Source organism: Cygnus atratus, chromosome 4 (assembly GCF_013377495.2).
Source record: "Cygnus atratus isolate AKBS03 ecotype Queensland, Australia chromosome 4, CAtr_DNAZoo_HiC_assembly, whole genome shotgun sequence".
Classification (NCBI taxonomy): domain Eukaryota; kingdom Metazoa; phylum Chordata; class Aves; order Anseriformes; family Anatidae; genus Cygnus; species Cygnus atratus.
In genome coordinates this window covers 53859439-53886617 of record NC_066365.1, presented here as the reverse complement: position 1 = coordinate 53886617, position 27179 = coordinate 53859439, and the positions used below count along the sequence as shown (strand labels likewise).

Below are 27179 nucleotides of genomic sequence, written 5' to 3'. Positions count from 1 at the left end.
CGTTTTGGAATTACCGATTTAAATGTATCAACCATATGGTACTTTCAAATGATAACTCGAATATCAGAAGTTCCTTGCACTGCACGAAAAGGGAAATGAACTGCTTAGAAAGGTCCAAGAGGGATAGTATCACATCAAACAAAAAAGACCTGGATGGAGACTGTGAAGCAATATCAGCTGAAATACAGCCCTGCATCTTAGTAGGGAGCTACTGTGGGGTTACACTGTTCTGCACAGGGATGTTTCATCAAAGCAGAACTTAAAGGAAAGTGAGAATTTGTGGGTTCTTTCTGTGTGTTTTTTTTTGTTCTTCTTTTAATCCAAGTCAGACTGAACTCCTGCAGGCACTCTTAATTCCCACAATGGAAATCCAAGTAAAGTGTATCAGCTTAAATATTTTGGGCAGACAGAGCAATAATATCCAGTTTTACGTTGTTCCAACAGCATACTTTGCATCAGTGCTGAGCATTTAGTATTTTCAACATAAGATACTTAGTACGGCTGCAGATTTGGAAGAGATCTGGTCAGGATGGAACAGGCCGCAGTCCCCAGGGGAAGGTCTAGGATTGGTGAGAACAGACTGCTCTTGCGGGCTATGAAATACACTCCTGCTTACTGCAGTTAGTGGCATTTTGAAGGCCAAGCAGTGGCAGTCAGGCTTTTTTGTTTGCTATTCTGAATGCTCCCGATTTACAGAAGGGCACTGTGAAGTCTGTGAGGAATACATTTCAACAAAAATGTATTCCAAGTAGGCTTTGACTGATAGCAGATATCCTACTTTTGGTTGTTCAAGCATCCTTCTTGTCTTTTCCACCCTTCCTGTACCCAACACAGATTTGGAAAGCTTCACATACAGCGAAAAATTAGGTACACAAGTAAATTCAAGAAATTCACCCTTTTTTTTCTTCTATTTGTTGAAATGCGAGAGGCATAAGGAGGCATTTTTCTGCTGCTTTAGATGATGAAAATCTCTCTTGCCAAAAAGAAAATAATTTGTTGTACCACATTTTTCTTTCACAACTTTATCTGCTGTTCAGATAGAAACATGACAATTACAATCATGAAAGGAAGGAAAGTTTAGAAAAATGATCCAGCTTCCCCAAACTGCCGTAAGTAGCTGATGCCATCTGTGCCAGATTAATGACAACAATGAAAACCTTTTATGAAAAATAATGCAAGGCATGAGAGGTAATACCAAGTCCCTAAAATAAAGTCACTTTTTAAAAATAAAATTATTTGCTCCCCAATTCTTAGAAAGTATTTCTTGCTTGTGTAAATATATGTTACTTAACTTTTCCAGTTTACAAGTCTCAGTACAACATTTTAATAGTTTGGTAGTTTTTCAACACACACTTAGTGTTACTTGAAGAATTGGGTACAGCTTGGAGATGCTTCATTCTTAGACTCAATGACCAAAACCATTCCCTAAGATTTAAACAGTACGGTCTTTTTGCTTTCTGGTATTCTTGCAGTCTTCCTAAGCTGTAGGGTTCAGACGAGTGCACTTGTGCAAGGTCCACAAGGCTCTGCTATGCGTGAATTCATGCGCGCTGTGGTACGCAGAGAACTAACTATACAGATCACAGGAGTTTGTTATTTTCATGTAACTGATACGAACTATTAAACTCTATCAATATTCAGAGTCCTTCATCACTTGGAATTCAAATAAATTCATTATCAATTGGCTCAGCAATGGTGGCATACCCACAGAACTTGTTTTACCCCGCAATACATGCAATAATGGCATTTTTATAGAATTGTGGTGAACCAGTTACCACAAAAGATGAACATTTTTATAAACTGAATTTTAAAGTCATAAAAAGATTAATTAAATAAAGTTTCAGAGTTTTTAATGTGATATTTACTGTTTGAATATTAAACACAATTTTTATATGCAGCTATATTTGAAAATAACATTAGTTAAGAGTATTTTGTAGACTCAGATTTGTTGTTTCTCATCATGGTAGTATGAAGGCATCAGGAAAATACAATATTTTCTAAACTCACTGTTTCAAAAAAAATGAGGAAAATTATGTTTGTGTCATTTTGCAGTAATACTTTTGGTTATCATCGACGTTTACAATCAAATGTCATTTACAGGGAAGACAAAGGTAAGAAACCAGGAAGACTCACTGCTAGAAGTTTTCCTCCAAGAAGAAACATTCTGAAATGTTACAGAAATGATTGTTAATACCTCATGGTTTACAAAAAATATTTGTACTGAAATGTGGACATCATCGTGTAGGTTAAGATTAACTTTGGGTTTTATACAATCCTGTAATGAGAACTGCTATCTACCACTGACAGGAATCTTCTTCCAACACTCCAAATATTTATGCCTTGTACTAGTTCTCCAAAATCAGACTGGCTAGTTAGCTGCTTTTTTTTTTTTACCCTGAAGAAAAAAAGAAAATAGAGGTTTAGAATTTACCTGTTGCACTCTTGAGTTTATCACCCATAGCTTATATAGCTCAATTGTATATTTTTTTTTATCACTCACAGGCTTCAAATACTTGATTCCTTGTTCTTGTGACAATTGTGAGGTATTGTTTTCCAGTTACTTACGCAGTTGATTGGGATCCATCATATGACTTCGTGTTCCTCATTTTATACTTAAGTAGTGGGCATAGCACCATGTGTCTACTAGGTCAGTTAAGTAATGTGCAACTTAGTATATGAAAAGTAGTTTTTAAGGGAGAAAAAACATCGAATAAGCTTTGAGGATTTATTTTTCACCATCTGTCTTGCATTGCTTCTGAAACAGTTAATGAATCAGTATGTGAATAACTTCCTCTGAGTGAAGTCTTAGGCTTTAATTCACTTTTGTTTAGAAAGTACATTAAAATGTTTTCTTGAATCTTTTTCATTTTGCCTCAGTTTTATTAGCTGTCATTCTTTTTCAGCTGTAGTTTTATGCACATCGATTCATGATTTGATCTTTATTTTTTCTGCTCTTTCTGACAGTCATACCCGTCCAATTACATGGACCAAATGAAGCCAAACAAGTACAGCGTCATTTATTCTACACCGAGCATGTTGCACAATAAATTCTACTCAAACGCTGACGGACTATCGAATGGAATCCAGATGGAGCCAGTAGACCTTACGGTGAACAAACGAAGCTCACCACCTTCCGCTGGAAGTTCTCCTTCCCCTTTGAAATTTCAGACTGTGCACAGGAGAACTTCACCTGGATTGACTCTGTCCTCACCCAGCTCACCTATCAGTAAATTCACGCCATCACCCCCAGGAGTACAGCCTTTATCTATGCCCATAACAATCCCACCAGTAATGGCTGCTGCTCTTTCACGCCATGGACTGAGAAGCCCTGGAATACTCCCAGTTATCCAGCCTGTTGTGGTCCAGCCCGTTCCTTTTATGTATGCTCCCCATCTCCAGCAACCCATCATGGTGTCCACAGTTCTTACAGATGAGATGGAAAGTCCAAGTAGCATGCAAGGTTTGTGTTGTCAGTTTGTTTTTTATATCCTCTCGTCCTGGGAAAATATATCCAGGCACTTCTTCACGTGTTTTTCATGTTTGAGGAAATGGAGACATAATTTCTGTTCTTCTAAAATATGCAGGCAAAGAATTTACTATGTAAATATTTTACCAAACTTACCATTCTGTTCTATTTTATACCTGCATAAAGCTGTTTATCTTAGTAGGCCTACTGAGATTTGAATTGATGAAAATGTGAATTGAAAATTTTTGAATCATAGTTCATCATTAGACAGACTAAAACCAGAAGATTTTATATGTTTGTATAAATTGCTGCACTAAATATGAAGCTTGGGGAGGGGTTCTTTTGCTTTAACTGTAGATTTTTATGTATATCTATTTATGTAGCTGCCTATATTTTTGATATGTTGCCTTCCTCCTCTGACCCTTCCCCATACAGTGCCTGTCATTGAGTCTTTCGAGAAGCCGACACTGAAGAAAACAATTAAAGTAGAACCAGGAAGCGAGCCATCAAAGACTGACTTCTATCCTGAACGAATGTCACCTCCGATGACCTCATTGTCTCCCCAGCAAGTGATGCTGCAAGAGTAAGTAGCTAACTGTAGTCCCAAGATCAGCAGGGTAACAAAATGCAGTTCACTGCAGTAGTTACTAATTTGGAGGAGTGAGGGAGAGTCGCTGTGTTTGACATGTGGTAAAATACAGAAAAACATCCTTCCCCCCAGTTGCCACAGTGAGATGTGATTGCAACTTTTTTTTTCCTCTTTGACAACATAGGAGTGGATAACATATTTCTACATAGCAACCATGTAGATCTGTCATATTTATATAACACATTTCTGAAGTAATGCTGCTTCCAATCCTACAATTCGCTGACAGTAGGACTGCCAGTAAGTCAGTGATACATCTTTATGTAAAACCAGCATCAAGCTAGAAAAATACATTGAAGACATTCCATTCTGATTTCTGTATTTATATGACCTAAAATACCTTTCTTTAAAAATACTCTTTCAACTTTCTTTTCTTGGAGTACCTCTTTGTCTTTTAAAAAAATTTGGCTACCCAGTGGAAAGAAACCCCTCAGGCCTACAAGTTCTTTGTATACCCAGTGAAGTTCCATGTTTACCTGAGGCCATTGTTCCACAAATGTTTTTTTTGGCAGCTTAAGTAGTTCCGTAAGCTCTGTCTCCTCCCCTGCCACTTGTTTGCACCCAAGTACCAACTCATTTTGTGCTGTTACAGCTGTTACTGGGACCAGTCTGTGAACTGGATCACAGATCTGATCAGGTTTAAAGCAGTCCTATTTGCAGAAAGCAGAGCAAGGGCTAGAAAGAAGAAGCCGGTCTGGGGCAGAAATTTTTTAATTGGAAATGTTAAAAATTTCTCAGCAAGTACCTGAGCAACCATGGCCACACTTTCTTTTACTATTTCCCTACAAAAAAAAAAATCTTCCAACTTAACAAACCCATGGAATTGTCCAGAATTCAGCTTCAGCAGGCACTGCTCTGGGTGGACACACAGGCTGGTGGTGTGGCTCTGGCAGGACGTGAAGTTGGGAACTGAGCTAGTTTCATGGTACGTGACCTCGGAATCCATTTCTTCCCTTCCTTCCTCCTTGCCATCACCCTCTGAGCCATTGTACAAGGCCTCACCTCCTCGAGTGGGGAAGAAGGACTCCGAGCCAGACTCCCAAAAACAGTGTGTGAGTGCAGGAACACCGGGTGAATCAGGGAATGGTTTGGGTTGGAAGGGACCTTAAAGATCATGTAATTCTAACCAGAGAAAGCATGGGACTGGCAGTCTTCTGCACGTCCTTCAGAGCAAAGGCATGCTGTTGTTCCAGAGCTGGCTGCACCCTACACAAGCTTCTTCCAGGCACCCCTCCTCATTTTCAAGTCTCTCAGCACCTTAGGTGTGGGTTTCAGGCTGCAGGTTCTTTGCAGTTAACTCTGATTAGCATTTAATTTGGTACTTGCACCATTTCTGCCTTTTTGGGTGCAATGACAGTTAACTGGTTGCCAGCTAGCTTTCCTAAGCAGGATGCTGTTTATTTAAAAGTAAGCTTGTGTGTTCTGTTACAATGGAATAGAAAACTTCCGTGGTTACTAGGTGGTGACTTGTCTTCCACAGTGGACCCAACACACGTGGTAGTCAGGTCTGTATGTACTTGTAACTAACTTCTGCGGGGTCAGGGGTATCAAACACTACACTTCTGTTCTGTGTTTAGTATCTTTAAGAAGAGCAGACCAGTAAGTGCTGTTCCTGGCTGATACCACACCCTTCCTTCAGGGCTGAGACTTCTGTAGGCTTGTCACCTGCATTAGTGATTTGCATTAACTATTTCCCAGTGAGTCCAGTTTCCACAGGAAACCCATCCGCCAAGCAAGGAACGTAAAATTTGCTGCAAGATACAAGCAGCATTGTTACATGGGAGCGGTCTGTTCCCAAAGCATCTACTCCATTGCAGAGGCATTGTGTTCGTGGAGACCCAGTCCTCATATTCCTTCCTTAAATTGCTTCCTAGCTGACCTGTAGAGCTGTGGTTCATGCTCGTTCCTAAAGCCAGCCCTTCTGAGTTCAAATTCTGCTGTATCCGCAGCGAGCAGTTTGTATATGGTAGTTTCTACCTTTCATCATTTTAAAAAATAGACAAATCACAAAAGTTACAAGACGAGAGAATTAAACCTTTACAAAATTCCCTGTTGTCTCACAGCTTCATCATCCTCTCTCTCAGCAATATGAGCTGTAGTTACACGTTAGGTTTTTTTCGTCATTTTTCATAGGTTCCAACTGCCCAAAGTTTTGACACACATTCAGACACACGGGGAAGTTCCATTAAAGGGGTGTAGGCTCAGTCTCACTTTTAAGTGACTGATTTTGAATTAGCATTAGTTTTTGGCAGATCAATTATGTATATAATGTTGGTGGCATTTCTGTAGGGATTGTTGGACTTCCTAGAATGTCTGATAGTTGATGTAACTATGCAGTGATTTCTAAAATCAAACTTCAGGTAAAAATCTCTGACGAGTATAAGAAGCCTCGTTACTGTTACATTCTCTTGCGAGCAGAAGTGTCCAAGTCTAACTCAAGCTAGCAATATAGTGTGGTCTGTTGGTAAAGAAGTAGAAAAAGATGCTGAAATTACAACGTGCTTTTTGGAAGATACTCTTAACTATTACTGAACCATGCCTACATGGTTAGCCTTACATGAATTTGTATCATGTGTAAGAAGGGACGGAAGAAGGCTGTGTGTTTATTATTGACAATTAATTCTTACTTCTGATTTTTGACACCATCTTAACCATTTTTTTTAGAACTGCCATCCCCTATCTGAATATTAATAACATTCTGTAGTCTTAACCAGCCTGCTTTCCTCCAAATGGAATATGAGACAAATATGCAGCATTTTACGTATGCACTCTTACGTCATGAACAATAACAAATGGCATACAGGCAGTATCCTCTTTCTCCCTTTTTCCAGCTGTGACAGTATCCAAGAGCACCCTCCACACATAGATACTTAAACCAAGTTTGCTTGCTGGGCTAAGCCAGAGCTTCTCCAGAAAGAGTAGTATGCTACAGCAGTAAAACTGAACATTACCTTAAAGCATTTCTCCAGAAGCTAAAAGCCTGTCTCATATTTAAGAGTATGTACGTCTGTGTCTAAAATCATTGCCTTGGGTTTTCTGCCATTACGGTACTTTTAGCTGGATTTAATGTGTGCTTGAAGAGTGCATCACTCAACAGTCACAGAAACACCCAAGTTTCAAGCTGGTAACTGTGTAATAACAGAATGAATACTAGAATGAAACTTTTCTCACTTCAGTAATTTCCATGGTGCTGCTGTGGAGACTAATAGAAACTATTTTTCGTGTTAAACCATGCACAAACTTTTCTTTGCTGTGCCTGATGAGTGTTTTTTCTTCTTCCTCTTCTTCCCTTTTTTTTTTTCACCAATGGACCTTTAGCACATGTCCATGATTTTGCTGTGAGAAGTAGTCATTCAGCATTTCTGAATATCAGGCCCTAAAGGAACTTGGTTTAAGTAACTCTCCATATAAACCTAGTGATATTAAATGTAAATCAGCTTGTAAAGAAACGTGAAATACAGTCACTGAGAAAGGGCTGGAGTTGTAGAAAGCTTATATCTATCAGATGCAGGGGCTGGTCTTAGAACAAGGAATACTAGTATCTGCACATTATATACTAAGTTTCAGTTACAAGCTAAAAAATAAATAAAAAAGAACCAATACGGACCTGCTGATCAGCTGAAAAATACAGCTTTGTGAGGTTGCAAGATTCATAATGCCACTTACATTTCTGACAAACATACTTCCTCTTTTAACACTGACATGGAAGAAAGAACCAAGGTTCTGCCCAGTGGTGCAGTCAGGTTGTTGTTCAAACATAAATACCTGTAGTGAATGACATCTTTTGAGAAGCTCGATATATTTCCAGAGGTGCGAATGTTTATGTTTTTATTTGTTATGGAAGGCTGTATGCAGTTAGTATATGTCCTACCTGCACTGTACCTGTGGGCTTCAAAGCAAAAAAATGTTTATGAAGGTGGAGAGCCAGCTTTAGACATCCTGTGGGTGTGTTGCACAGGCTAAACTCTACTTTTAGGAATTGACGTCAGTGGTATAGGGAGGCCGCACCCTCCTGCCAGCACCAAACAGGAAATTCTTAATTACTCTCTAAAGGAGTGGCTGGAACAATAAAGATTGAGTTCTGCTTTGAAAGCCTAAAGATACAATTTCTTTAATAGTATGGAATAGCCATTTCTAATTACAAGCAAATTAGCAGCATTTTAAGGCAGAAGAAAAGCTGCAAATAAATACAACAAAAGTTCACTACGAAGTGATAGTTTGAAAAACCTGAGTTTGACTGAAAAACAGGAATTTGAAGGGGTTCTTTTCTTTGTAAGTTTTAAAAAAGCTAGTTAGTAGTAAAAATGGCTACATCATGCTGCAAAGTGAGTAAACATTCAAAAACATTACTGCTAGAATACATGAAATTTGCTAAACCCTCTTGAATTTTTCGACATGCATGTAATGTTGTTCTTTCTGCCAAGAGACAGCGTGGTAGTGAATAAAGGACTCTGTTATGAATCATATTAACTGACGTTTGCTGTGCTAAATGTTCTTCATTTTTAACATTGAACTTAACTTCACAGGAATCACCCTTCGGTTATAGTTCAGCCTGGAAAGAGACCTTTACCTGTGGAATCACCAGACACGCAAAGAAAACGCAGAATACATCGGTGTGATTATGAAGGCTGCAACAAGGTCTACACTAAAAGCTCCCACCTGAAAGCTCACAGAAGAACCCATACAGGTTTGAGCATTGCTATGCTTTTCTTTCATCAAGCCTCTGGTAAAACAGTAGATTAAGCTTTTAGTTTGTACTAATTGCCAGATTACCACAGGTGTAAACAACAAAATAACATAGATTAGATCTGGCAGTGTTCTGAATATAATTACGGGCTGAGCGAAAGAGAGGATGTAGCAGGAAAAACCCGCGAGACTGTAAGCCAGAGCAGGATCATGCTGTATGCTTTACATTCACTGGCTCTTTGCTCATTTTCTGTCCAGTTGCTTGCAGATTACTCACTCTGCACACCCTGTAAACACCAAATCAGTTCAAATTGCCCTACCATACCTCTTACATCACTGCTAAATTTGACTGAGACTTCCATGGGAGTAGCCAGTTTACAAAAGTCTGGACTGTGTGCCAAAGACAAACAGGTGTGGTTCATGGGGACATGCTAACCACTGGTCCAATAGTGCTCTTTTCTGAGCGTTCCAATATCCCCATCACTGTTCTCCACAGAAAGGTTCATCTTGACATGCTGAATGTACATCCAAGATCTTTGCAAACAAGACACTTTTAAGTGAAATGGAGCCCAGTTTGTGTCTGTCTTCTCTACACAAGTCAGCCCTTCCTTCACCTGTTTGGCTGCACAGTGGTGTGAAAGAGAGTGAGGATCACGTATTAGAAATAGTTATTGAGAAAGATTTTAAGTTGAGCTGCTCGTGACAGAGGTGCCTGTCATGCATACTATAGAAACTGTAAGAGGTCACAGCGAGATTTCTACCAGCTGTGTTGAAAGATAGCACCAATCCTTTCCCCAACTAATCTACCCTATGAGGTCCTGTTTTTGAAAATACTTGAACAAATGCTTAAACTTTCACACTTCTGGGCTTGATGAGACAAAACAAGTGCTGATATGGCAGAGGGAGGAACAGAGAGACAATAACAAAAATAAGTTGTGGCAGGAAACAATTTTTGATCTGTTAACTTTGCACGATTTCCAGTGCAGAATACTCTGCAGCCCAGTGCTGGTGGGAGGCTTTTTGAATAAGCTTGAAAGTTCTTGCTGAAATTTGACAAGGCGAGAGGATAAGTCTGTCAAATAACTGACGTGTTTGTATCTTAAATTCCCACTTCTGTGTTTCTTTTTCCAGGTGAAAAACCATACAAATGCACTTGGGAGGGATGCACGTGGAAGTTTGCTCGTTCTGATGAACTAACGCGGCATTTCCGCAAGCATACAGGAATCAAACCTTTTCAGTGCCCAGACTGTGACCGTAGCTTTTCACGTTCGGACCATCTTGCTCTTCACAGAAAACGTCACATGCTAGTCTGAGTGTCTTCTGTCCCTTGACTCCTGTCAACACTTTTTTTTTTACACATGCATTTTAATTTGGGTTCAGCTGGTCTGAATCTCTGAGTTTATACCATTAAAGGCTTACATATGGTCAGTAATAGATGTTATCTAACCCTTCTATGTCCTTGCCACGGGTCAGACCTAAAGAATGTGAACACTTTTTTTTTTCTTTCTCCTGGGGATGCTAAGCAAACCCTTTCTGCAGAGAGTATGTTTAATGTATTCCATTGTGAATAAGGGAATTTGTAAGCAAACGGCTTTTGTTGGTTTCTTCATATAATCAACCCAGCATATACTGATAAAGTAGTAAATGTTACTGAATATCCAAAATGCTAGTCCTTGCCAGAGACTTTATTTATGTGCCCTCTAAGGGATACACTCTCATTTTATGCTCAACAATGCAATGAATGGATTTCCCAACCTTACTGATTTTTGCAATGTGGTTAATACAGCAGTTTTAGAAAGACACCTGATTTAGAAATCCCCTCTGCCCAAACAGTGAATAACACCGTAGGAATAAATCTAAGCAATATACTTGACAGGAAGATTGAGTCATAGTACCACTCACCCCAGTTAAGAAGAAAAATCAGCAGGAATTGGGCTTCACATAATATTCTGTATCTAAACCAATGTCATCAGTCCTCTGTATTATAGTGCAGTATACAGTCCTGTTCTTACTGCATAAAGCCCTGGTGGATTTGTTAAATGAAGACCTTGCGTGACACTGTATGTCTGTTTTCTGTGCACCTGTATGGATGGAACACATACGGTACTCTCCTGTAACATGGCATTAAAAGATACTCATAGAAACCTACCACACCTCATTTCAGGGATGTAGACTATCCCTCTGTAATCACTCCCCTACATTTCCTTTACTTTAGATATTTTTTTCTTTCTGCTGTACCTCAGAAAATAGAAATTGTCATGTCAAAAATGCTCTGAACTGTATTGTTGCGAGTTCCACTTTAATACGCTACAGTATTTTAAAATATTAATTCACAATATTTTTATGACAAGATGGCATCAAATACGAAGCACTTCTGATGATAAATTGAGTCATGTATCTGTTTTGGATAAAAATGTATACCAAACCATCCACTTGACAATTCTGGTCTGTGACTCCAGTAGTCTCTCAATGCTAGGTAGACTGAGCTTTCCTGTGGATATGTCTATTGCATTTAAATATCATATCAGCAACTCCTCACTCCCAGGTCAGTTAGCAAACACACATCCGTAGTAGAATACAAATAGAACAAGCTGAATTCAAACAACATATAGCTGACCCTAGAAACATTCTGGTATGTGGAATACCACTGAAAGAAAGGTTTACGTCTTTATTAGCTGGCAGATTGTGGCACTACAAGGAAACAGGATGTATTTGTCTAGACTCTAGCACACCATGGAGTTTTTGTTCTTTCCCCTATGTAAGGTAAACACCATTCCCTGCAATGTAAACATGATGAAGTCAGATTTTCCTTTCTCTTGAAAGACCCAGTGGGAAATGGAGGGTTGTGGGGAGGAGAAAGTTGATAAAATCCTCCAGGAGGAGGCAGGTGGAGTGCCCATCTGCACTAAAGGTGGGTACTTTAGGACCAATGGAGAGGAACGCTGTGCTTCTACATCCTGTGGAGTCCAACACCAGGCTGAAATACTGCAGACACGTGAGACTTGAGTGTGAGGAGCCGTCCCTTGGTGACAGGGTTTACCAGGTGTTCAGCTGACACATGCCCATTACAGTAGAGAAAAAGGGGAGAAACATGCTCATGGTGATTGCTGTAAAATGCAAAGTATTGTTCAAATTGTGTAACAAATCTTACGTATGGGAATATGAAACCAGCAATTTTATTTAAGGAATAGAGTCCTTCATCTGTGCTCTGGAAAGGGCAGAATGGGAGTTTGCAGTGCTGGGCTGAGGCTGGTTCTGCACAGCTTTTATGAAGAAGATCCGTACGCTCTGTTACCTCACCCCAAATCCTCAGGACTTCACTAGGACTCACCCTGATCGGTTTATCTCCAGAACTGAAAAACCTGGAAAATCAATTGGTCCCTGTTTGCTTGACTGGTTTGTTACTAACGCTGATAAGCTTGCTGCTGTTGAGCAGCTGTTTTAGAATGGTGGTTATCGTTGGATTTTCATTTCTTATTTTCAGTGGTAGCAACATTGTGAGGAGTCAGAAATTGCCTCCTTCGTTTGGCTCAAGATTTTGATGGTAATTGATAATTGTAGACCTGTTGCTGACTGAGGGGGCTGCCTGGAACTTTTGTAGCATCAAGCACAGGTCTACAGCCACTTGGTAGCTTTTATCCTGGGATAAAAACAATTCTCAATGATTTTAGGGGAAAAAAGTAGGTGAGATCCTATTAATCTGTAAGTGGGTTAATGGCAACTGATCCCATTTTTAGCTTAACAAATGCAAATGCCTATGATTTGGGATGCTTAAGCAACATTTCTTTCCAATGCTTGATCTCTCTTCTAAGGCTTTCACAAGATTTTTAAGGCTTTTCGCAAGATGTTTTCTTTAATGTGTTGTGGGTTTATTTTATTATTTTAAACTAGAAATATAAAATCAGATACCTTAAAGGCTGAACTTCTTTTTACCTGAGAGTCACTTTGCAGAACTTAATCTATTTTATTTACTATGTTCATTCATTAGCCTATGTACCTTTTTTTCCAGAAAATATTTATGATAATGGTGGGGACAAATACAGTGGAGATGCAATAGAACTTTTAAATGTCTTTAGCTATGTGCCTTGTGATTTAGGACAACAAAAAATTAAATATTAAATAGAAATATTTGAGATTTTTTCATGTAAATGCATTGTTTGTATGATTTATCACTTGGGTCTGTGGTGTCTATGTAATGTCAAAAAAGTCACATGTAAATAGGATTTCATCTTTTTGCTGAAAAACATGCGTTTACATCTTGAGTGGCTCATTGACTCATTTTAGCAAATTTTGATTTGAGGGGTACCATGAAATTTTTTAATATATACAACTAAATACTTTTTAACAGCCAGTCTTTCCATCTATGACCTAAAGAGAAGCCAGTTTAGATAAAAAGATTAAAAAAAAAAAAACCACAACTAATCCTGCAGACGGTGTATATTTCAAAAAACATCTTTCACTAGCAGTGTTGCACTGTGCAGTAGGTAACAAATAATACTGTTCTACTAAAGTGTTCCTGTTGAAACCATTTGATTATAATGGGTTACTAGCTTCTATGACAATCTTATAAAGCTAAGCAGGTGTTACAGTGTGGTTTTATTTAAATATACACTGCCGTGCTGCAGTGGTATTTCTAATGCCACATCTTGTCCAAATATGTTGTTGTCTCTGTCAAGGTTAGCAAAATATAGGTGAATACAAATCCATTTTACGTATCTTCAGAGGGCTACACCAGTTTTCATTGTATTTTACAGATATTAGTACTTTTCTGCTATTTATGTACTTTAAATGTTAGAGGGTCAAAATAATCTTTCCGCTTAGCATCTCTTACCTGCAAATATAGCAGGGGTGTTATATTTACTTTAATATGTGTATAAACTATGCAGAATTTTTTTAGTAAAATGTAATATATTTTATAAGCTAATAAGACTGAATGGGTAATTAAAGGTTTCTAGTGTACATTACTATAACTTGCAGATATGGAGACATTTTGGTAATCTTTCTTACTAAAGATGTGAATGTTTAATGTACTTTCACTGTTTCTACTCTGGTAGTCCGATGGGAATTCAGTAATGACATTTTGTCATGTCAAACTGTGAACATAAATTTGTACTGTACAGTCCTCATACTATATTTAGTATAAAATACATATGTATTATACTTGTTAATAAAGCCATCAGAATATTATTTCTGGTCATGTCATCATCTACTATACAACAACAGATAGTTACACATGCCCGACGTTCATAAAAGTGTCTAAGGAAGTGTGTAAAATCAGTACTGAATAAAAATAACAAGAACCTACCCTTCCCCCCAAGAAAATCCCACCCTATGAGAGTCTGTAAAATGCGTTTAAACACATTAATTTCTAATCCAAAGAGCCTGCCATCAAGAAGTTAAGAGTTCAGGACGAGGCGATCACTGCACTGAGGTGGGTTGGACCCGCTCAATGTCGGTGCCTTGCAAGGGCCACCTGCAGCCCCTCTTCCCTGCAGACCCCTTTACGGGCCAAGGTGCTGGAGCTGGGCACACAGGGGATAGGTGTGTGCAAATAATGTGCAGACCGGACCAAAGCATGATGGTTTTCTTCTTCAGCACACATGAAAGGCCCCCACATTGTGAACCTAGGTATTAAATGTTAAAGCAGCCATTTGGAGGGAGAGGGAGAAATTTTGGAAACTCTAGATGCAGATTTTATTTTTTTTTTCTCCATGGGCAGCACTGAGCAGTGCTCATTCCTTATGCACATGCCTTTAGGAAGAAGGACACAGCTCTTACTGTAGCAGACTGTCTTAGAGCATATTCCCAAGGGCCTCTCAGTGAGGTTATCTGCAGAGCGCGTTTGGTTTCAACACCACTGTTTACCTTGCGAGGTACATCCAGCATGACACCACTAGAAGCTGCAGGAACAGCTTCAGGGCATGCCTGCTCGGCCCATGAGTAGGAAGGTTTGTCATCAGCTGCTCTCAGTGGGGCTGCCCAGGCCCCCAGGGAACCCTCTGGCTCTCTGACGTGTAGGGATCGGAGGGCAGCTGGGATCTGCAGCTCTGGACCAGCGCCATGTCACAATCTCCAGCCTCAGGGGAGATTTAAGAATGCTTCTTAAGCTTGCTTTGAGGTTTACGCATCGCTGAAACACTGCAAAGGTGACAGAGAAGCCAGGAACTTGTCCAAGATATTAATGTGCGCCAAGCAATCTAAAAGCAGAAACAGATGCTTTCTTGTTCTAGTCGAAACTAACACAGCAGCTAATGATTTTACCAAGCATGCAAGTTACTTTCTTGGTTAAAATCTTTCAGGAACTACTTCCAGCCATCAGGTAGTCTTGGAGGGGGTAGAAAGGGAAATCAAGGCACACATACCCCAAGCTGGAGCCCTGCACTGGAAAAGAGGCTTCTAAATAAATATGTAAAAGAAGTATGGGTTTTCGTCAGACAAATTTACGATGAGCAGAATTGAACTTTCATCACTACGAAAGAGCCTGGCTCTGGAAGGGCTTCCCAGGGCAGGAGGGGAGTGATGATTTGCATGCGCCTGCTCCAGAAGAGCGGGCTCCTATTTTCTGTGAAGAGAACCGGCTTCCTACCTCAGGAGTATGAGTGTATGATGGGCAACTGAGAAGTGGACCACTAAAACAGGCTTACGGGCCACCACAGCAGCTCCTAGATGAGAGAGGACAGCAAAATTAGGTATGTCTTTTTGTTTGTTTGTTGGCATTGGTTTGGTTTGGTTTTGGTTGCTGTATTTGTTTGTTTGTCTTTCCCAGTTAAATGGTGCACTTTATTTTCACATGACAAAAGGGAGTACTCAGAAAATGAAATATTCTCAGTGTTTCCTCAAGTAATAAAAGGAATTGACATTTTTGGTTTTGTGACAAACTTAAAAAATCATAATATAATGCTAATCAGCTTGAAAAACTTTTTTTTTCTTTAGGAAGAGTCAGTTTCTTTACAACAATCCCTCAGATCTCTGATATTTTCTTTGCATCACAAATTTTGTTGGTGTTGCTAAAACAGGACAAAACCAGAGGGCAGTAGGGTATGTTATTTTATATGGAGACCATGTGTCATTTGTTTTACTGGCTGGAGATAAAGAGTTTCTGTCATACTACTGGAGAGCCTTTGACCCACCAATGCAATGGAAGTATATACAGTGGTATAGACCAGAACGACTGTGACTCTCAAGCAAGCTAATCAAGCCTTTACTCTGCACAGATGTGACTTTGTCTGACAAGTTTCTGTTACTTCTGTGACAGACGCTTTGGATTTTGTGCCATTTAGCTGACAGAATCACAAACACTAAATATAAAACATCCCAGAGCTTAAAGTCTCTGAAGATGTTCAAAAAGGAAAAACTGACTAAACTTAGGGGTTTCTGCTTCTGGTCCCATGTGTTTCACCTCAGCAAAAGCAGGCCCGGCCTAGGCCACCAGGCTTTTGTTTCCCAGGGGGGCTATGGGAGTACAGGCCGGAGGATGCCAGGAGTGGATTGTAACCTTCTTGTGAGCTGTGAGATCACTTCTGGCACAGAACTGAGGGCAGACTGTGTCTTTTTAGAAACTCCGTTGGATGTCAAACACCAGCTAGAAGTTTTGACACATCCTCATAAAGATTCGGTAGGCCTTGAGACGCCAAGCTCACACCTTCTGGTGTACTTTGCTGTAGGAGCCTATCCCAGCTCCAGGTCTCTGGATGCTAAACAAATATATAGCTGAATCTGTCTCTGTAGGGATGTATTTTCCTAGCAACTAGAGATTTTTAAGATAACTGTTCCATTTTCTCTGAAGTTATTTAGATTTCCATCAAAACAGGTATTTGTCCTTCTCTAACTGTCATTGTGTCCCTTAACTTTCTCACCTCTGTTCTTTCGATAATTTATATTTTGCCACCAGAAAAAGAAATATTGAGACAATTAATGATGTTTGATTAGAGCAAATGGTTATCCAAAAGTACAGAAAGGATGGTATTTATTGCTCCCAAAAACTGCTTCAATTAGATCATGCAAAATAAGTCCTGGGTAAATAGGATCAGATATTCAAGGAGTGTGTTATCACAAAGAAGTATGAGGTAATCATGATTTGGGAGCTTTGACACCTCACCTGCATTTTGATCAGAGGGCCGGGCAGAGTTTGTGATCTGCTCTGAATAAACTCCATGAATATATGCTCTCTACACCCTACTTAGTAGGAGCGAGCTATGGAACAGGGGACTGAATCACCACCACTGACTCGGCAGGAGGGCTGCAACCAGGAAGGTCATCTCCTGACCTGGGGAAAATCCCTCTTGTCTGATGTATACCACACACACCTCAAGGGGCTCCTGACTTTGCTGAACCAATGTGATTATCTGTCTCAGTTTTGCTAGCGAAAAATGTTGTGTGTATTTTTAGCACGAAGTGGAAAAATGTGTTGTATGTATTCTAGTGTGAGCTTTCTTTTTCAGGAAATGGTGGATGATAATTTAACTGGCCACTGGGTGTCGCCCATTATCTGAGAAAAATAGCAAAATTTAAAATGAAGAGATTGTACTTTAAGAAAATATTTCTTCATGCACATTTAAGAAATGAAGCTGCTACATCTGTCTCACCTTCCATCACAGAGTCTGATCCTATCACACACAGAAACCTATTCAAAGATTCAAGATTGATTTTGTGTCTTTACAGTGATTTTTAGCCATGAAAACATATTTAACATATTCTCTGCAGTTAAAATTCTGGTCTGGCAAAACATGAACAAAGTCAATACATGATGTTGCTTTCATGTATGCTTTCAGGCTTGTGACTGCAGTGAGAGCAGTTCTTGAATTCATTTTTATGAATACAGACAGTGTGACAATATTTCAAGGGTTTAACCAACTATTCATATCCTGTAAGTTTTGAAAACTCTCCAAGAAACAACTCTATGAATACGTCTTGCTTAATGAAACCTATGAAGGTTTATGTAGAACCTAATTTTCTACATTTGGTCAAAACAAAAAAAAAAAATTAACACTTTATGAATTCACTGAACAGAAACAAGAGCTTTACGGAAGGGGAAAAAAGTTCCAACAGAGAAGTGATGAGAAACTCCATCAAATGCTAAATTAAAGAAGAAAGGAACCCCAAAGTGTACTTTAAGTGGATACAGGGTACGCTACAGTGTGCAAATAACTAAAAGTCTTGGTAAGGGCATGAAAGATCTCTGAGGTAGGAAGGACAGAGGATAAAGGGAACACACAGGGTTAATAACCTGAAACAATAAACTTAGCAAACCTGAGACAAAATATTTCTTTCACTTCTACTTACAACTTCAGTTTCAGAACAGTCTTAAATATGAGGCAATCTTCAAAGGCCCAGAATACCACACACATTATTTAGCACGTTAAAAAAACCCAGCTTGCTGATTGCATTACATTTATGGAGACCGGAAAGTCTGATTTGAGAAATCTTACTTCCTCTTTTCTCATTGTGTGGACAAGGCAATGTGTGCTTGTTGCAAGATTTCCACTAAATATGAATGCTAATCATGTCCTTAGACTTTAAAGGTTTGGTAGGGGGGAGCAAGAAGCCTGATATTAGGGAGGAGAAGAGGTTTTCTTGTAGCGTTCTTGGCTGCAAAGCTCAGAGGAGCCCTGGAGAGGTAGAGGCTACAAAGCCCCTAACCATCGTAATGCATCAGCCTATATTCCTGAATGATTCCTAAAGTATCTGACAGCTGTAGAGCATTTCAAACCTTAAATTATAGGCATACTCTGGCCATAGCTTTCATAAAGCAGACATTAAAGTTTAGCTAGGCAACTGCTTAATAGCAGACAGCAGTGTTATTGAGGAAGCGAATACTCTGCACCAAGAGTGATGTTGTACAGTCGGGGGAAACTTGCTAAGAAGGAAATGCAGCAACTCCAGCTGTGCCTTCTGGCTGCAGCCCCAGGTTGAACATCACGGCTTTTGTGGAAAACGCCCTGCAGCCTGCTGTCGTAGGCTGACTGGCACATGAGCTCTGCCATCCATTTCCAGTGCCTGTTCCCCTGGCTGCTGAGCGAGGTTTCCATGAAGCACAAGTGACTCAGAGGGCAGGGCGCAGCCTTGCTGACATGACCTCCTGCAGAGCCCTAAGCTCCCATTTGAACATCTCCCCTGCTTGCAGATAACCTGCTTGTCAAGCACGCCACATCCACCAGCTCCCACCGAAGTTCTGGGTGGTTAGCAGCCCATGTTAGGGATCACATCCTCCTACTGACTTACTCACTTCACATGCCACTCACGGTTGCGGTCAGAAGGCTTCTCATTTCCATCAGGTGGCAAGTATAATTACACAGCTCCTCGCCACCAGTGACATGACACAAGGAAGTTTAATAACAGATTTAAAAAAAAAAAAAAAGAGACATCTATTAGGTTATCAAATTAAATCCAAGTACAGCAAATAATTAGATGCCTCCTATCAACAAGTATCATTAGTTTAATTAGATTGATTTTAGCAGAGAGGTTATTTCCCAGTGAAGCACATGCTTTTTATCCTGCAAGGTGACTCTCAGTGCCTGGTGATGAAAGGGCAGGATCACAGAGTTCAGTGAAACTCTAGAGATAAAAGGGGATTTACCTCAAAACATCAGCCTCCTGAGTTTAAATATTTAATAGATGACCTAATTCAGTGACTACTCTGCTAATGCAACTCTTGCACAATGGTCATGCAAGCTCTGCTTCCTATTTTCAGTAAGAGGGGCTTTCCTGCAATATTATCACGTGGCACACATTCTAAATACCTACAAAACCACACTATGAAGTAGGTTGGTTACTAGCTGATCCAGAGGGATAGTAATAAAATAAATTTTATAATTTAACAGAAGAATTACAGTGGTGCAACTGAGAGATTTTTTTTTTTAAATGAAATTGTAGTAGATTGAGACATCTTTTTTGTTTTTACCCTTACAGTTGAAAGAGTTCATAATAAGAGAATATATTACTGAAGTACTTATATATAACTGTACTTCTGAAAACAAGCAGCTCAATACAGCTTGATATGAGCACAGCAGAAACAGTAATAATATAATACAATAAAAATCATAAATTCAGATATTAGCTATTATTTTGAAGATAACCAATAGCAAATTCTATGAAACGATTGCTTGATGGGTAAATCTATGCAAGCGGCAATGTATGGTACAGCAAAGTAAGAATGATATTAAACACGGATAAATGGCTCCAACTTCCAGCTTTTACCCAGGACAGTCTCTGTCTGTGATCAAGGGAAAGATTTCCCAGAAGTGAAAACAGGCTTGGAATAAGTTGCAGTGAGGTCTGAAGGTGTAGGGATACTGTACCCACTGTTATACTAGTGTACAGAAACTGATTTAAACAAGAGTTTTTTTCTTGTTTGTATTATTTAATTAAACCTTAGGAAGCAGACCCCTACCATCTCAAATCCAAAACATTCTTGTCAGAACAAAGATTAAGTACATGACTTTACAATCCCGATGGTATTGAACTAATCACTACCTTTGTTACTTTCAAATATATCTAGATTCAATGGGAAACATCCAAAAAAATGCAACACAAGCCTACAAAAAGTGTAATAACTAGGAAAATTCCTTTCTCGTTCTCTAGTCAATGATGGGGAAATAACAGAAAATTTCTGACTACTTTCACAACTAAAATAAGCAGTAGCAATTTCCATATGCTTCACAACTACATTTTGCTACAAACTCAAAATATTTTTAAAAGATATTAAACATTCATTAACGCAACTTAATGCAGGACAGTCAAGTCACTTAATCAGAGGCTGAGTTATACTACCAGTAGAAATAACATCATTCTCCTCCTCATTTGCTTCAAATGACTTTGGCAGGTTAATATTAATAGCTGCCCTCAGGTTAGCCCAGAAAAGGGCACGCTTGCTCCTCTCCTTCGGCCACTCCAGGTACGTTCTCTTTGCCATGAGAGCCTTCAGCTTGTGGTACCTCGCGGGGATAATATACTGAGGGATCGGCTCCAGCAAAATCAGGATTAAGCTGTTGCAGTTCTCACTAAACAACTTGTGATGGGCAAAGTACAGCTCGTAGTGACACCACTCGCTCTGCACAAAGTTGGGAGACAACACAAAGATTGACTTGTAGCTCTTGTCTATGCAGTTTATGATATTCTCCACAATGCTCTTGCCGGGAACAAAGTTTCTCTCGTGCTGGCACAGCTGCACGCTGCCCTCCCCCTTCTCCAGGTTCGGGATCAGCTCGTTCTTCACCCACACGGAATCGCGCTCGCTGTAGGAAATGAAGGCGTGGAACTGCAGGACGGTTTCCCGCTGCTCGGGGCACTCGTGCCAAGCTCTGCGCTTCGTCTGCGTCCACTGCCACAGCATGCGCACGTACCACGGCACGTCCAGGTAGATGCACAGAAAGGCCACCACCCCCACCAGCACCAGCGTCAGCAGCAGAGCTGTCACCAGCAACAGGGTCGTGTTGCAAGCGAGCTCAGTCAAGTGGAAGTCCTTCAGCTGCGTTCCCCTCAGGTCCTCTGGGTACTCGCACACGTACGCCTCCGGCCAGCCGGACAGCTTCCCCCCAGACTGCCTCTCAAGACGCATGAAGGCCTGCAGTTCACAGGAGCACTTGAACGGATTGTGCCCGGCTTCCAGCTCCCGCACCCTCTGGCAGCTCTCAAAGAAGTCGGCAGAAGGGGTGAGGATCGAGTTCATCTCCATATTCAGGAACTCCAGGGCCGAAAAGCCACCGCACCCCGGCAGGTCAGCCAGCCTGTTCGACGCCAGGTTCAGCTCTTTCAAGGACTTCAGCTCAGCAATCCCCTGGGGGACGCTGGCGATCTGGTTGTTTTGTAGGTCCAGTTTGTTGACATTGACTGGCAAGCACCCAAACACCGACTCTGTCAACTGATTTGAGGACAGGTCCAGCTCCATCAGAGACTCGGTCCATTGGCAGTGCTCTTCGGCTCCATCGTTACGCAGCAAGTTGCTACTCATGTCCAGATACCTCAGTGATTTCATATGCCTTGTCATGGAGCTCACCTTGGAAAGGCTCTCAAATTTATTCCTCTTCAAAATAAGTAATTTCAAATCTGCCAGAGTACTACAATTCTGGAACAATTCATCTGTCAGGGCATTGCGAGAAAAATTTAAATATTGAAATGAGCTTGCTCTCTCTGGACAAAGCATGTGTGGCATGTATGCATCATATATTGTCAAATTGGCAATATTCATCTCTGAAAAATCTCTGTATAGAATCTCCTGGTTGAAATAATAAACCTTATTACGAACTTGCTCCAAAGTTAGCGCTTTCATGGAGACATCCAAAGAGATTACTTGTTCCAGAGAGCTTAAGAAGGGTACAAATTTGTATGCAGTCAACACTCCTATTGGTCCCCGAAAAGTCAAATTTCTCACAGTCAGATTCTCCACGGGTGAATACCAAATAAGCAGGAAAATTTGCAAAATGATAGGCCATTCTAAGTCCACAGTGTCAAGCATCAGAGCTGTTGTCTTGATTTTCTTCAGAAGTTTTAAAGAAGGAGAGGGGAAATCTTTGTAGCTCAAGGTATATCTTATGTTAACAATTTTTAGGTTTTCTGAAGTGCTCATCCCATCATACAAGAGGGAAAAATTGAAGTTTTGGTTTGCTGAAAAAATAATGTGAAGGCTCTTTGTATTTAAGGCTGTCAGACTCTGAGGCTCATACAGAGAAAAGTTTTCTAAGGTAAGGAAGAGAGTGTTCAGCTGTAAATGTGTGATGTGTCTGAAGTCTGACCTTCGTATCATCATGGCACTTAATCCTAGGTATTCCAAATGAAACATGGTCCCAAATTCCTGACAGATGGGCAAGACAGTAAAATTATTGAAAGAAAGATCTAAATGTCTAAGACATGCAAGCATTTGACAATAAACTTTCCAAATGTTATTATGAGATAAATCTAAGTATTCTAAATCTTGATTAAAAATGAAGACATTAAAGTCAAGCTCTGTAATTAGATTATGAGACAGATTTAATACTTGAAGGTCAGAAAGAGAAATAAATTCAGAGATACTAAGCTCAGAGATCCTATTATGTGATAAATCTAATACATGAGTACGGAGTGGAATGTTTTTTGGAACATCAGTTAGCAAAAGGCTTGAATAGTTTGCAATGAATTCATTTTCCACAGTTGGATGGATATTATTCCAAAGTGTGAGTGTAAAGACACAAGCAAAGACATAGATACTTGTAAGGGATCCCATTATGCCTTCTAGAATTATCTTGGTTCTTTAGAGAAACGCAGAAGCATATCTCTGTTTTCTGTTCAATATGTCTCAGTGAGAAGTCCAACCCTGTGAAAAGAAAACACATGGAATTTTCTGAATTTGATGAATAGGTTCTCCAGCATAACTGGAGAACCTATATGAAGTAGCAGTACCCAAATCTGAAAGAAAACACTTAACACTTTAAAAGACTCTAAGATATTCTAAGTGTCATAAGAAATTTCCTACATTTTCCAAATTATCCCGTAGTTGCCAACTTGACAAAGAACCTCCCTAGAAATGGTGAGGGATGATGAATCTGGTTCCAGAGATCAAAAAGCAGAACGACTAAATGGTTGAGCCTATCGACAGCCTACATAGACTCAGAACGGCACCGGCTCTACCATGAAAAAGCATGCTCTAGGCAGTACTATTGCATTATCAAGACAAGACAACATAGACACAACAGACTGGCAACCAGATGTATGAATGACTCACCAATTCTTTTAGAAGACAAAGAGCCCCATTTTTTTTTCCTCTGCTGATTGTGGGGGTGGGGGAATTGGGCAGTGGGGGATATTCCTCTGTGTAATCCTTTGTTAATAAAAAATAAAAGCCTATTTTTTTGTCAGTTCTGGGTGATAACACGTGTTAGTCCCTAGTAATTTGATTGCCCGATATCAAAACTCTTTCCTTTCCCTTCTAAATCTTCTACCAAGCTTAATCAAGTTTTCTTCCAAATAAGTAAAGCAAAAATACGTGTAATTAACATCACTAAGAGCAATAAAGGAATGAACCATTAAAGTATAAACCTACTTCTGGAGAATCAAACTGAGAAGTCAAATTCTGTCTTTCAGAAAGTTGTACTAGGCAATCCGAGCACAAAACAGATCCTAAATGAAGCTGAGATGGTTGGTCAAAGTACAGTATCACTCGCAAGAAGAACCAAGATTACTTTAAAGAGTAGCTGACCCTGTTCTTCAGAGCTCAGGCTGACAAAAAAACTCTTGAATCAAATAAACTCTGGGGAGATGGGAAGTCAGGAACAAAGCAAGACTTTTTTTCCTGAAGGGCCAAAAAAAAAAGAAAAAAAAAAAAAGAAGACAACACTCTCTGGTCCATGCTCTATTGCCAGATGAATTTTAGTTTACTATACACACTACACTGTACAGTGCAAGGGACAATCCACCCTGTAGAGCACTGAAGTGTGCCAAACTCAAAGAATAGAGCAGATCTGTATAGCGAAGCAATATTAAGGATCAGCAGTAACCCATCCAACACCATTGTACAATAGTATTAAATTCGAGTTGGTTGAGAATGAAAATTTCCATTTTTTTTCCTTTCTCCTGTGTTGAAATTCAACATACAAATAAGCATTTCCACTAAAATTTCAAAATGCCAGAATATCTTCCCCTGGTGAAGAAAGACAACACCTGAGATCTGATGGACTCCAAAACACCCATAACAAAAATTCTCAAATGTAAATAAAGCAGCAAATATTACCCACCTTTTGTGCATTGAATTCATCTCCAAGTGAAGGACCAGCATAAGACTTCTGCATACTCCGTTAACAACCTCAAGATGGATTTTCAAGCACATGTAATCTTCAAGCTGGAGAATCTCATACAAGATGTTAATTCCTTAACTACTGTGTCAGGAAGTAGGAAGAACAGTTTTTTACCTGTAGACTACAGAATTCCAATAAAGAATTACATTTCCCTGCAATGCAGATATTAACAACACAATGAAAGGAAATTTTTAACAGTCCAAACTCAAAGTACATTTACTTCTGCAATATTTACCTAACTGTATGGTTTAGGAAGAAATAAACCTATCTGCAGTACAAAATGTTCCCCAAAAGCAAGAACATTTAAATAACTCTGCATTTCTAATTTCATGTCTGTTTCTGATGGCTACACAGATGTTCTGGAAGTTCATCAACTGCATCTCCTCTTTTGCACGCACAGAAAACAGGAAGCAGAACTTTCACAGCCAACTTCTCTTCGTATCAAAATCTCTTGCAGAGATCTACCCTCCTGAGCTAGTTTCCCCAACAAGCAGATTAATTAATGTAGCACATTAACAGACTCGAAATCTAGTAGTGGGGCAAACTGATGCAATTCAAAACATTTACAGGTCGGTCATCTTTACACTAGATATGTCTTGGATGGTTAAATCAGGGAAATCCCACATTGTAATTTAATTTAAAAAAATGGAAAAAAAATAAATCTAGAGATAGTATTTTCTATGATATGAAAGCTGCAGAGCAGCCATGAAGAATAAAGCCATAGAGGGCAATCTGGGAATGAAGGCATCCAATAACGCAGTCATTCAATTAAAGTTTTGAACAGGAGCATGAGCCTAGTGAACAAATCAACAGAGCAGAGAGTCAGTGCACTTCAGAGGCAGATGTAAATAACCAAAACCAACATCTCACTCCCATGAGCCTCCAAACTAACACAACATGCTTCAGTAAGGTTAATCAGCAAGGAAGAAAGAAGCCGAGATAAATAAATGAACAAGGGTTCATTTTATCCTAATGAACTTTAAGATTAAATTCATGACATACATAATGAATCCTTCACGTATAAGCAGACTGGGGCATCTTGGATGACTCTGGACTCCATTTAAAGCTTACTCCCCACCATGAAACAGCACCTTGGAGGAGACTTGAAGGCAAGAATGTATTCAGCTACAAAAAGCTGAGAAGTATGGCAATTTATTCTAACTAGTTGTGCCAGATACATTTGAAGCTTGCATTAGCTTCTTCTAAATCTTTTCTTTTGCCTTTCCAATTTTGCAAAGAATGTAAACTTTTTGCTTTTCTGGAAGAAAATTTCTGGGTTTCAATGTGAGACTGATGAGTGAGTTAGTGTTGCTGAAACCTGACAGCAAACCATTCTGCTTTCCTCAATGCAGTGGATCTGAGTAACTCATTACAGGTTGAGACACCTGTGACCCTAGACAAGTCTGGGGATCATGAATGCTTCTGTCTGATTGTCAGCTGATATTGTTTTTTCTTCATGTTAAAGGAGAAGTTCCCATTGGGGAGCATTAATCCATGAAAATGAATAGACTCAGGCACTTGTTGACAGAACAATGGCAGTTTTCCTTCCACTATAACTACTGAAAAATCTTTGCTGTCTTGACAAAATCAAATACACCATCAGCTTTCTTCAGAACTGACTCCAGTGCACACAGGGTTGTCAAAAGGAAAAGTACCCACACCTTTATTTAGAATATGTTTAATTTCCCTACCACCCTTCTTTAGGAGACATTAAAGTACATTCAGAATACAGTTTTGTACTGCATAAAATACAGTTTTGTACAGTTGTACCATAAAGAAAATTTGGAACTAGTGAAAATGAAACTGACACTCCTAAATACCTCTGTTAATTCATTAGGGACGTTGCACAATGTTATTTTTACTAACCCATTCAGCAAAAGTTTGTTTGAGGGTGGTTTCAGTTTACTGATTAAGCCATTTTGCATGATAGCAAAAACTAAAAAGCAGTGTGTACCTGTTCAAGCATCCTGAATGTAGCAGGTAAATACCATCCCTTCTGTCCTGAACATATCTGTACTCATGCAGATACCTTGTTCCATTTTTTAAGCTTATACTGCTGTATTTTGGGGGGGGTCGGTTTTGGTTTTGGTTTTGGTTAAGTGTTTTTTTTGTTTTTTTTTTTGGTTGGTTGTTTTTTGTAGCTTATTCTACCAATGAGCACTTACTTTCACAAACAGCCCTTCCTCCACGTATATCTCACACGTCTGCCTATATATTCTGTTTACTTACCTAGGGAGGAACTGCAGCTACACTCAGCTGAGTATCAGAAGTTATTTAGGACCAGCACTGTCCTGAAGGATCGAAGGATGTCCCCAGTAGGAACTGCTAAAGGGAACTTACATGGGCAAAACATTGAGTTAAAACAGCCACAGCAGTTAGACTCATCCAAGCACTTACAAGAAGTTAACAGTTATCAGAAGTTGCAAGTTGCTAGGTCAGTGTTTGGTCATATAGAGGACCTTAACTTCAATGGCAGCTCTTTCGTTGTCACAACTTACTCCCGTGGGTCAAGTAGGCAAAATGAATGCTAAATGCCACCACAAGTTAAACTGAGCAAAGATTTACCACATTTAATGCCTAAACCTATTTTGCTTGGGCAAAGACAGACACCAGGATC

The 27179-nt window shown here is 39.6% G+C and overlaps 2 protein-coding genes across 5 annotated transcripts in view; one reads left to right on the top strand and one right to left on the bottom strand.

The window, feature by feature from the left end:
* KLF3 (KLF transcription factor 3) overlaps positions 1–13984 on the top strand; it is a 28338-nt gene extending 14354 nt beyond the window's left edge. For 2 of the 4 annotated variants that reach the window (XM_050710442.1, XM_035550769.2), the window contains exons 5-8: positions 2965–3460; positions 3902–4049; positions 8639–8799; positions 9930–13902. In XM_050710442.1, coding sequence (XP_050566399.1) covers positions 2965–3460; positions 3902–4049; positions 8639–8799; positions 9930–10111 — 987 coding nt within the window. In that variant the 3' untranslated portion in view covers positions 10112–13902. Of the gene's footprint in view, positions 1–2964; positions 3461–3901; positions 4050–8638; positions 8800–9929 lie in introns of all 4 variants that reach the window. The other 2 variants (XM_035550751.2, XM_050710443.1) reach the window with 2 other exon arrangements.
* Positions 13985–20538: 6554 nt separating this feature from the next.
* Positions 20539–22995, bottom strand: LOC118251701 (toll-like receptor 1). Its single transcript, XM_035554172.1, has one exon. It carries the CDS (start codon positions 22993–22995, stop codon positions 20539–20541), a length of 2457 nt encoding a protein of 818 aa, XP_035410065.1.
* Positions 22996–27179: the final 4184 nt, after the last annotated feature.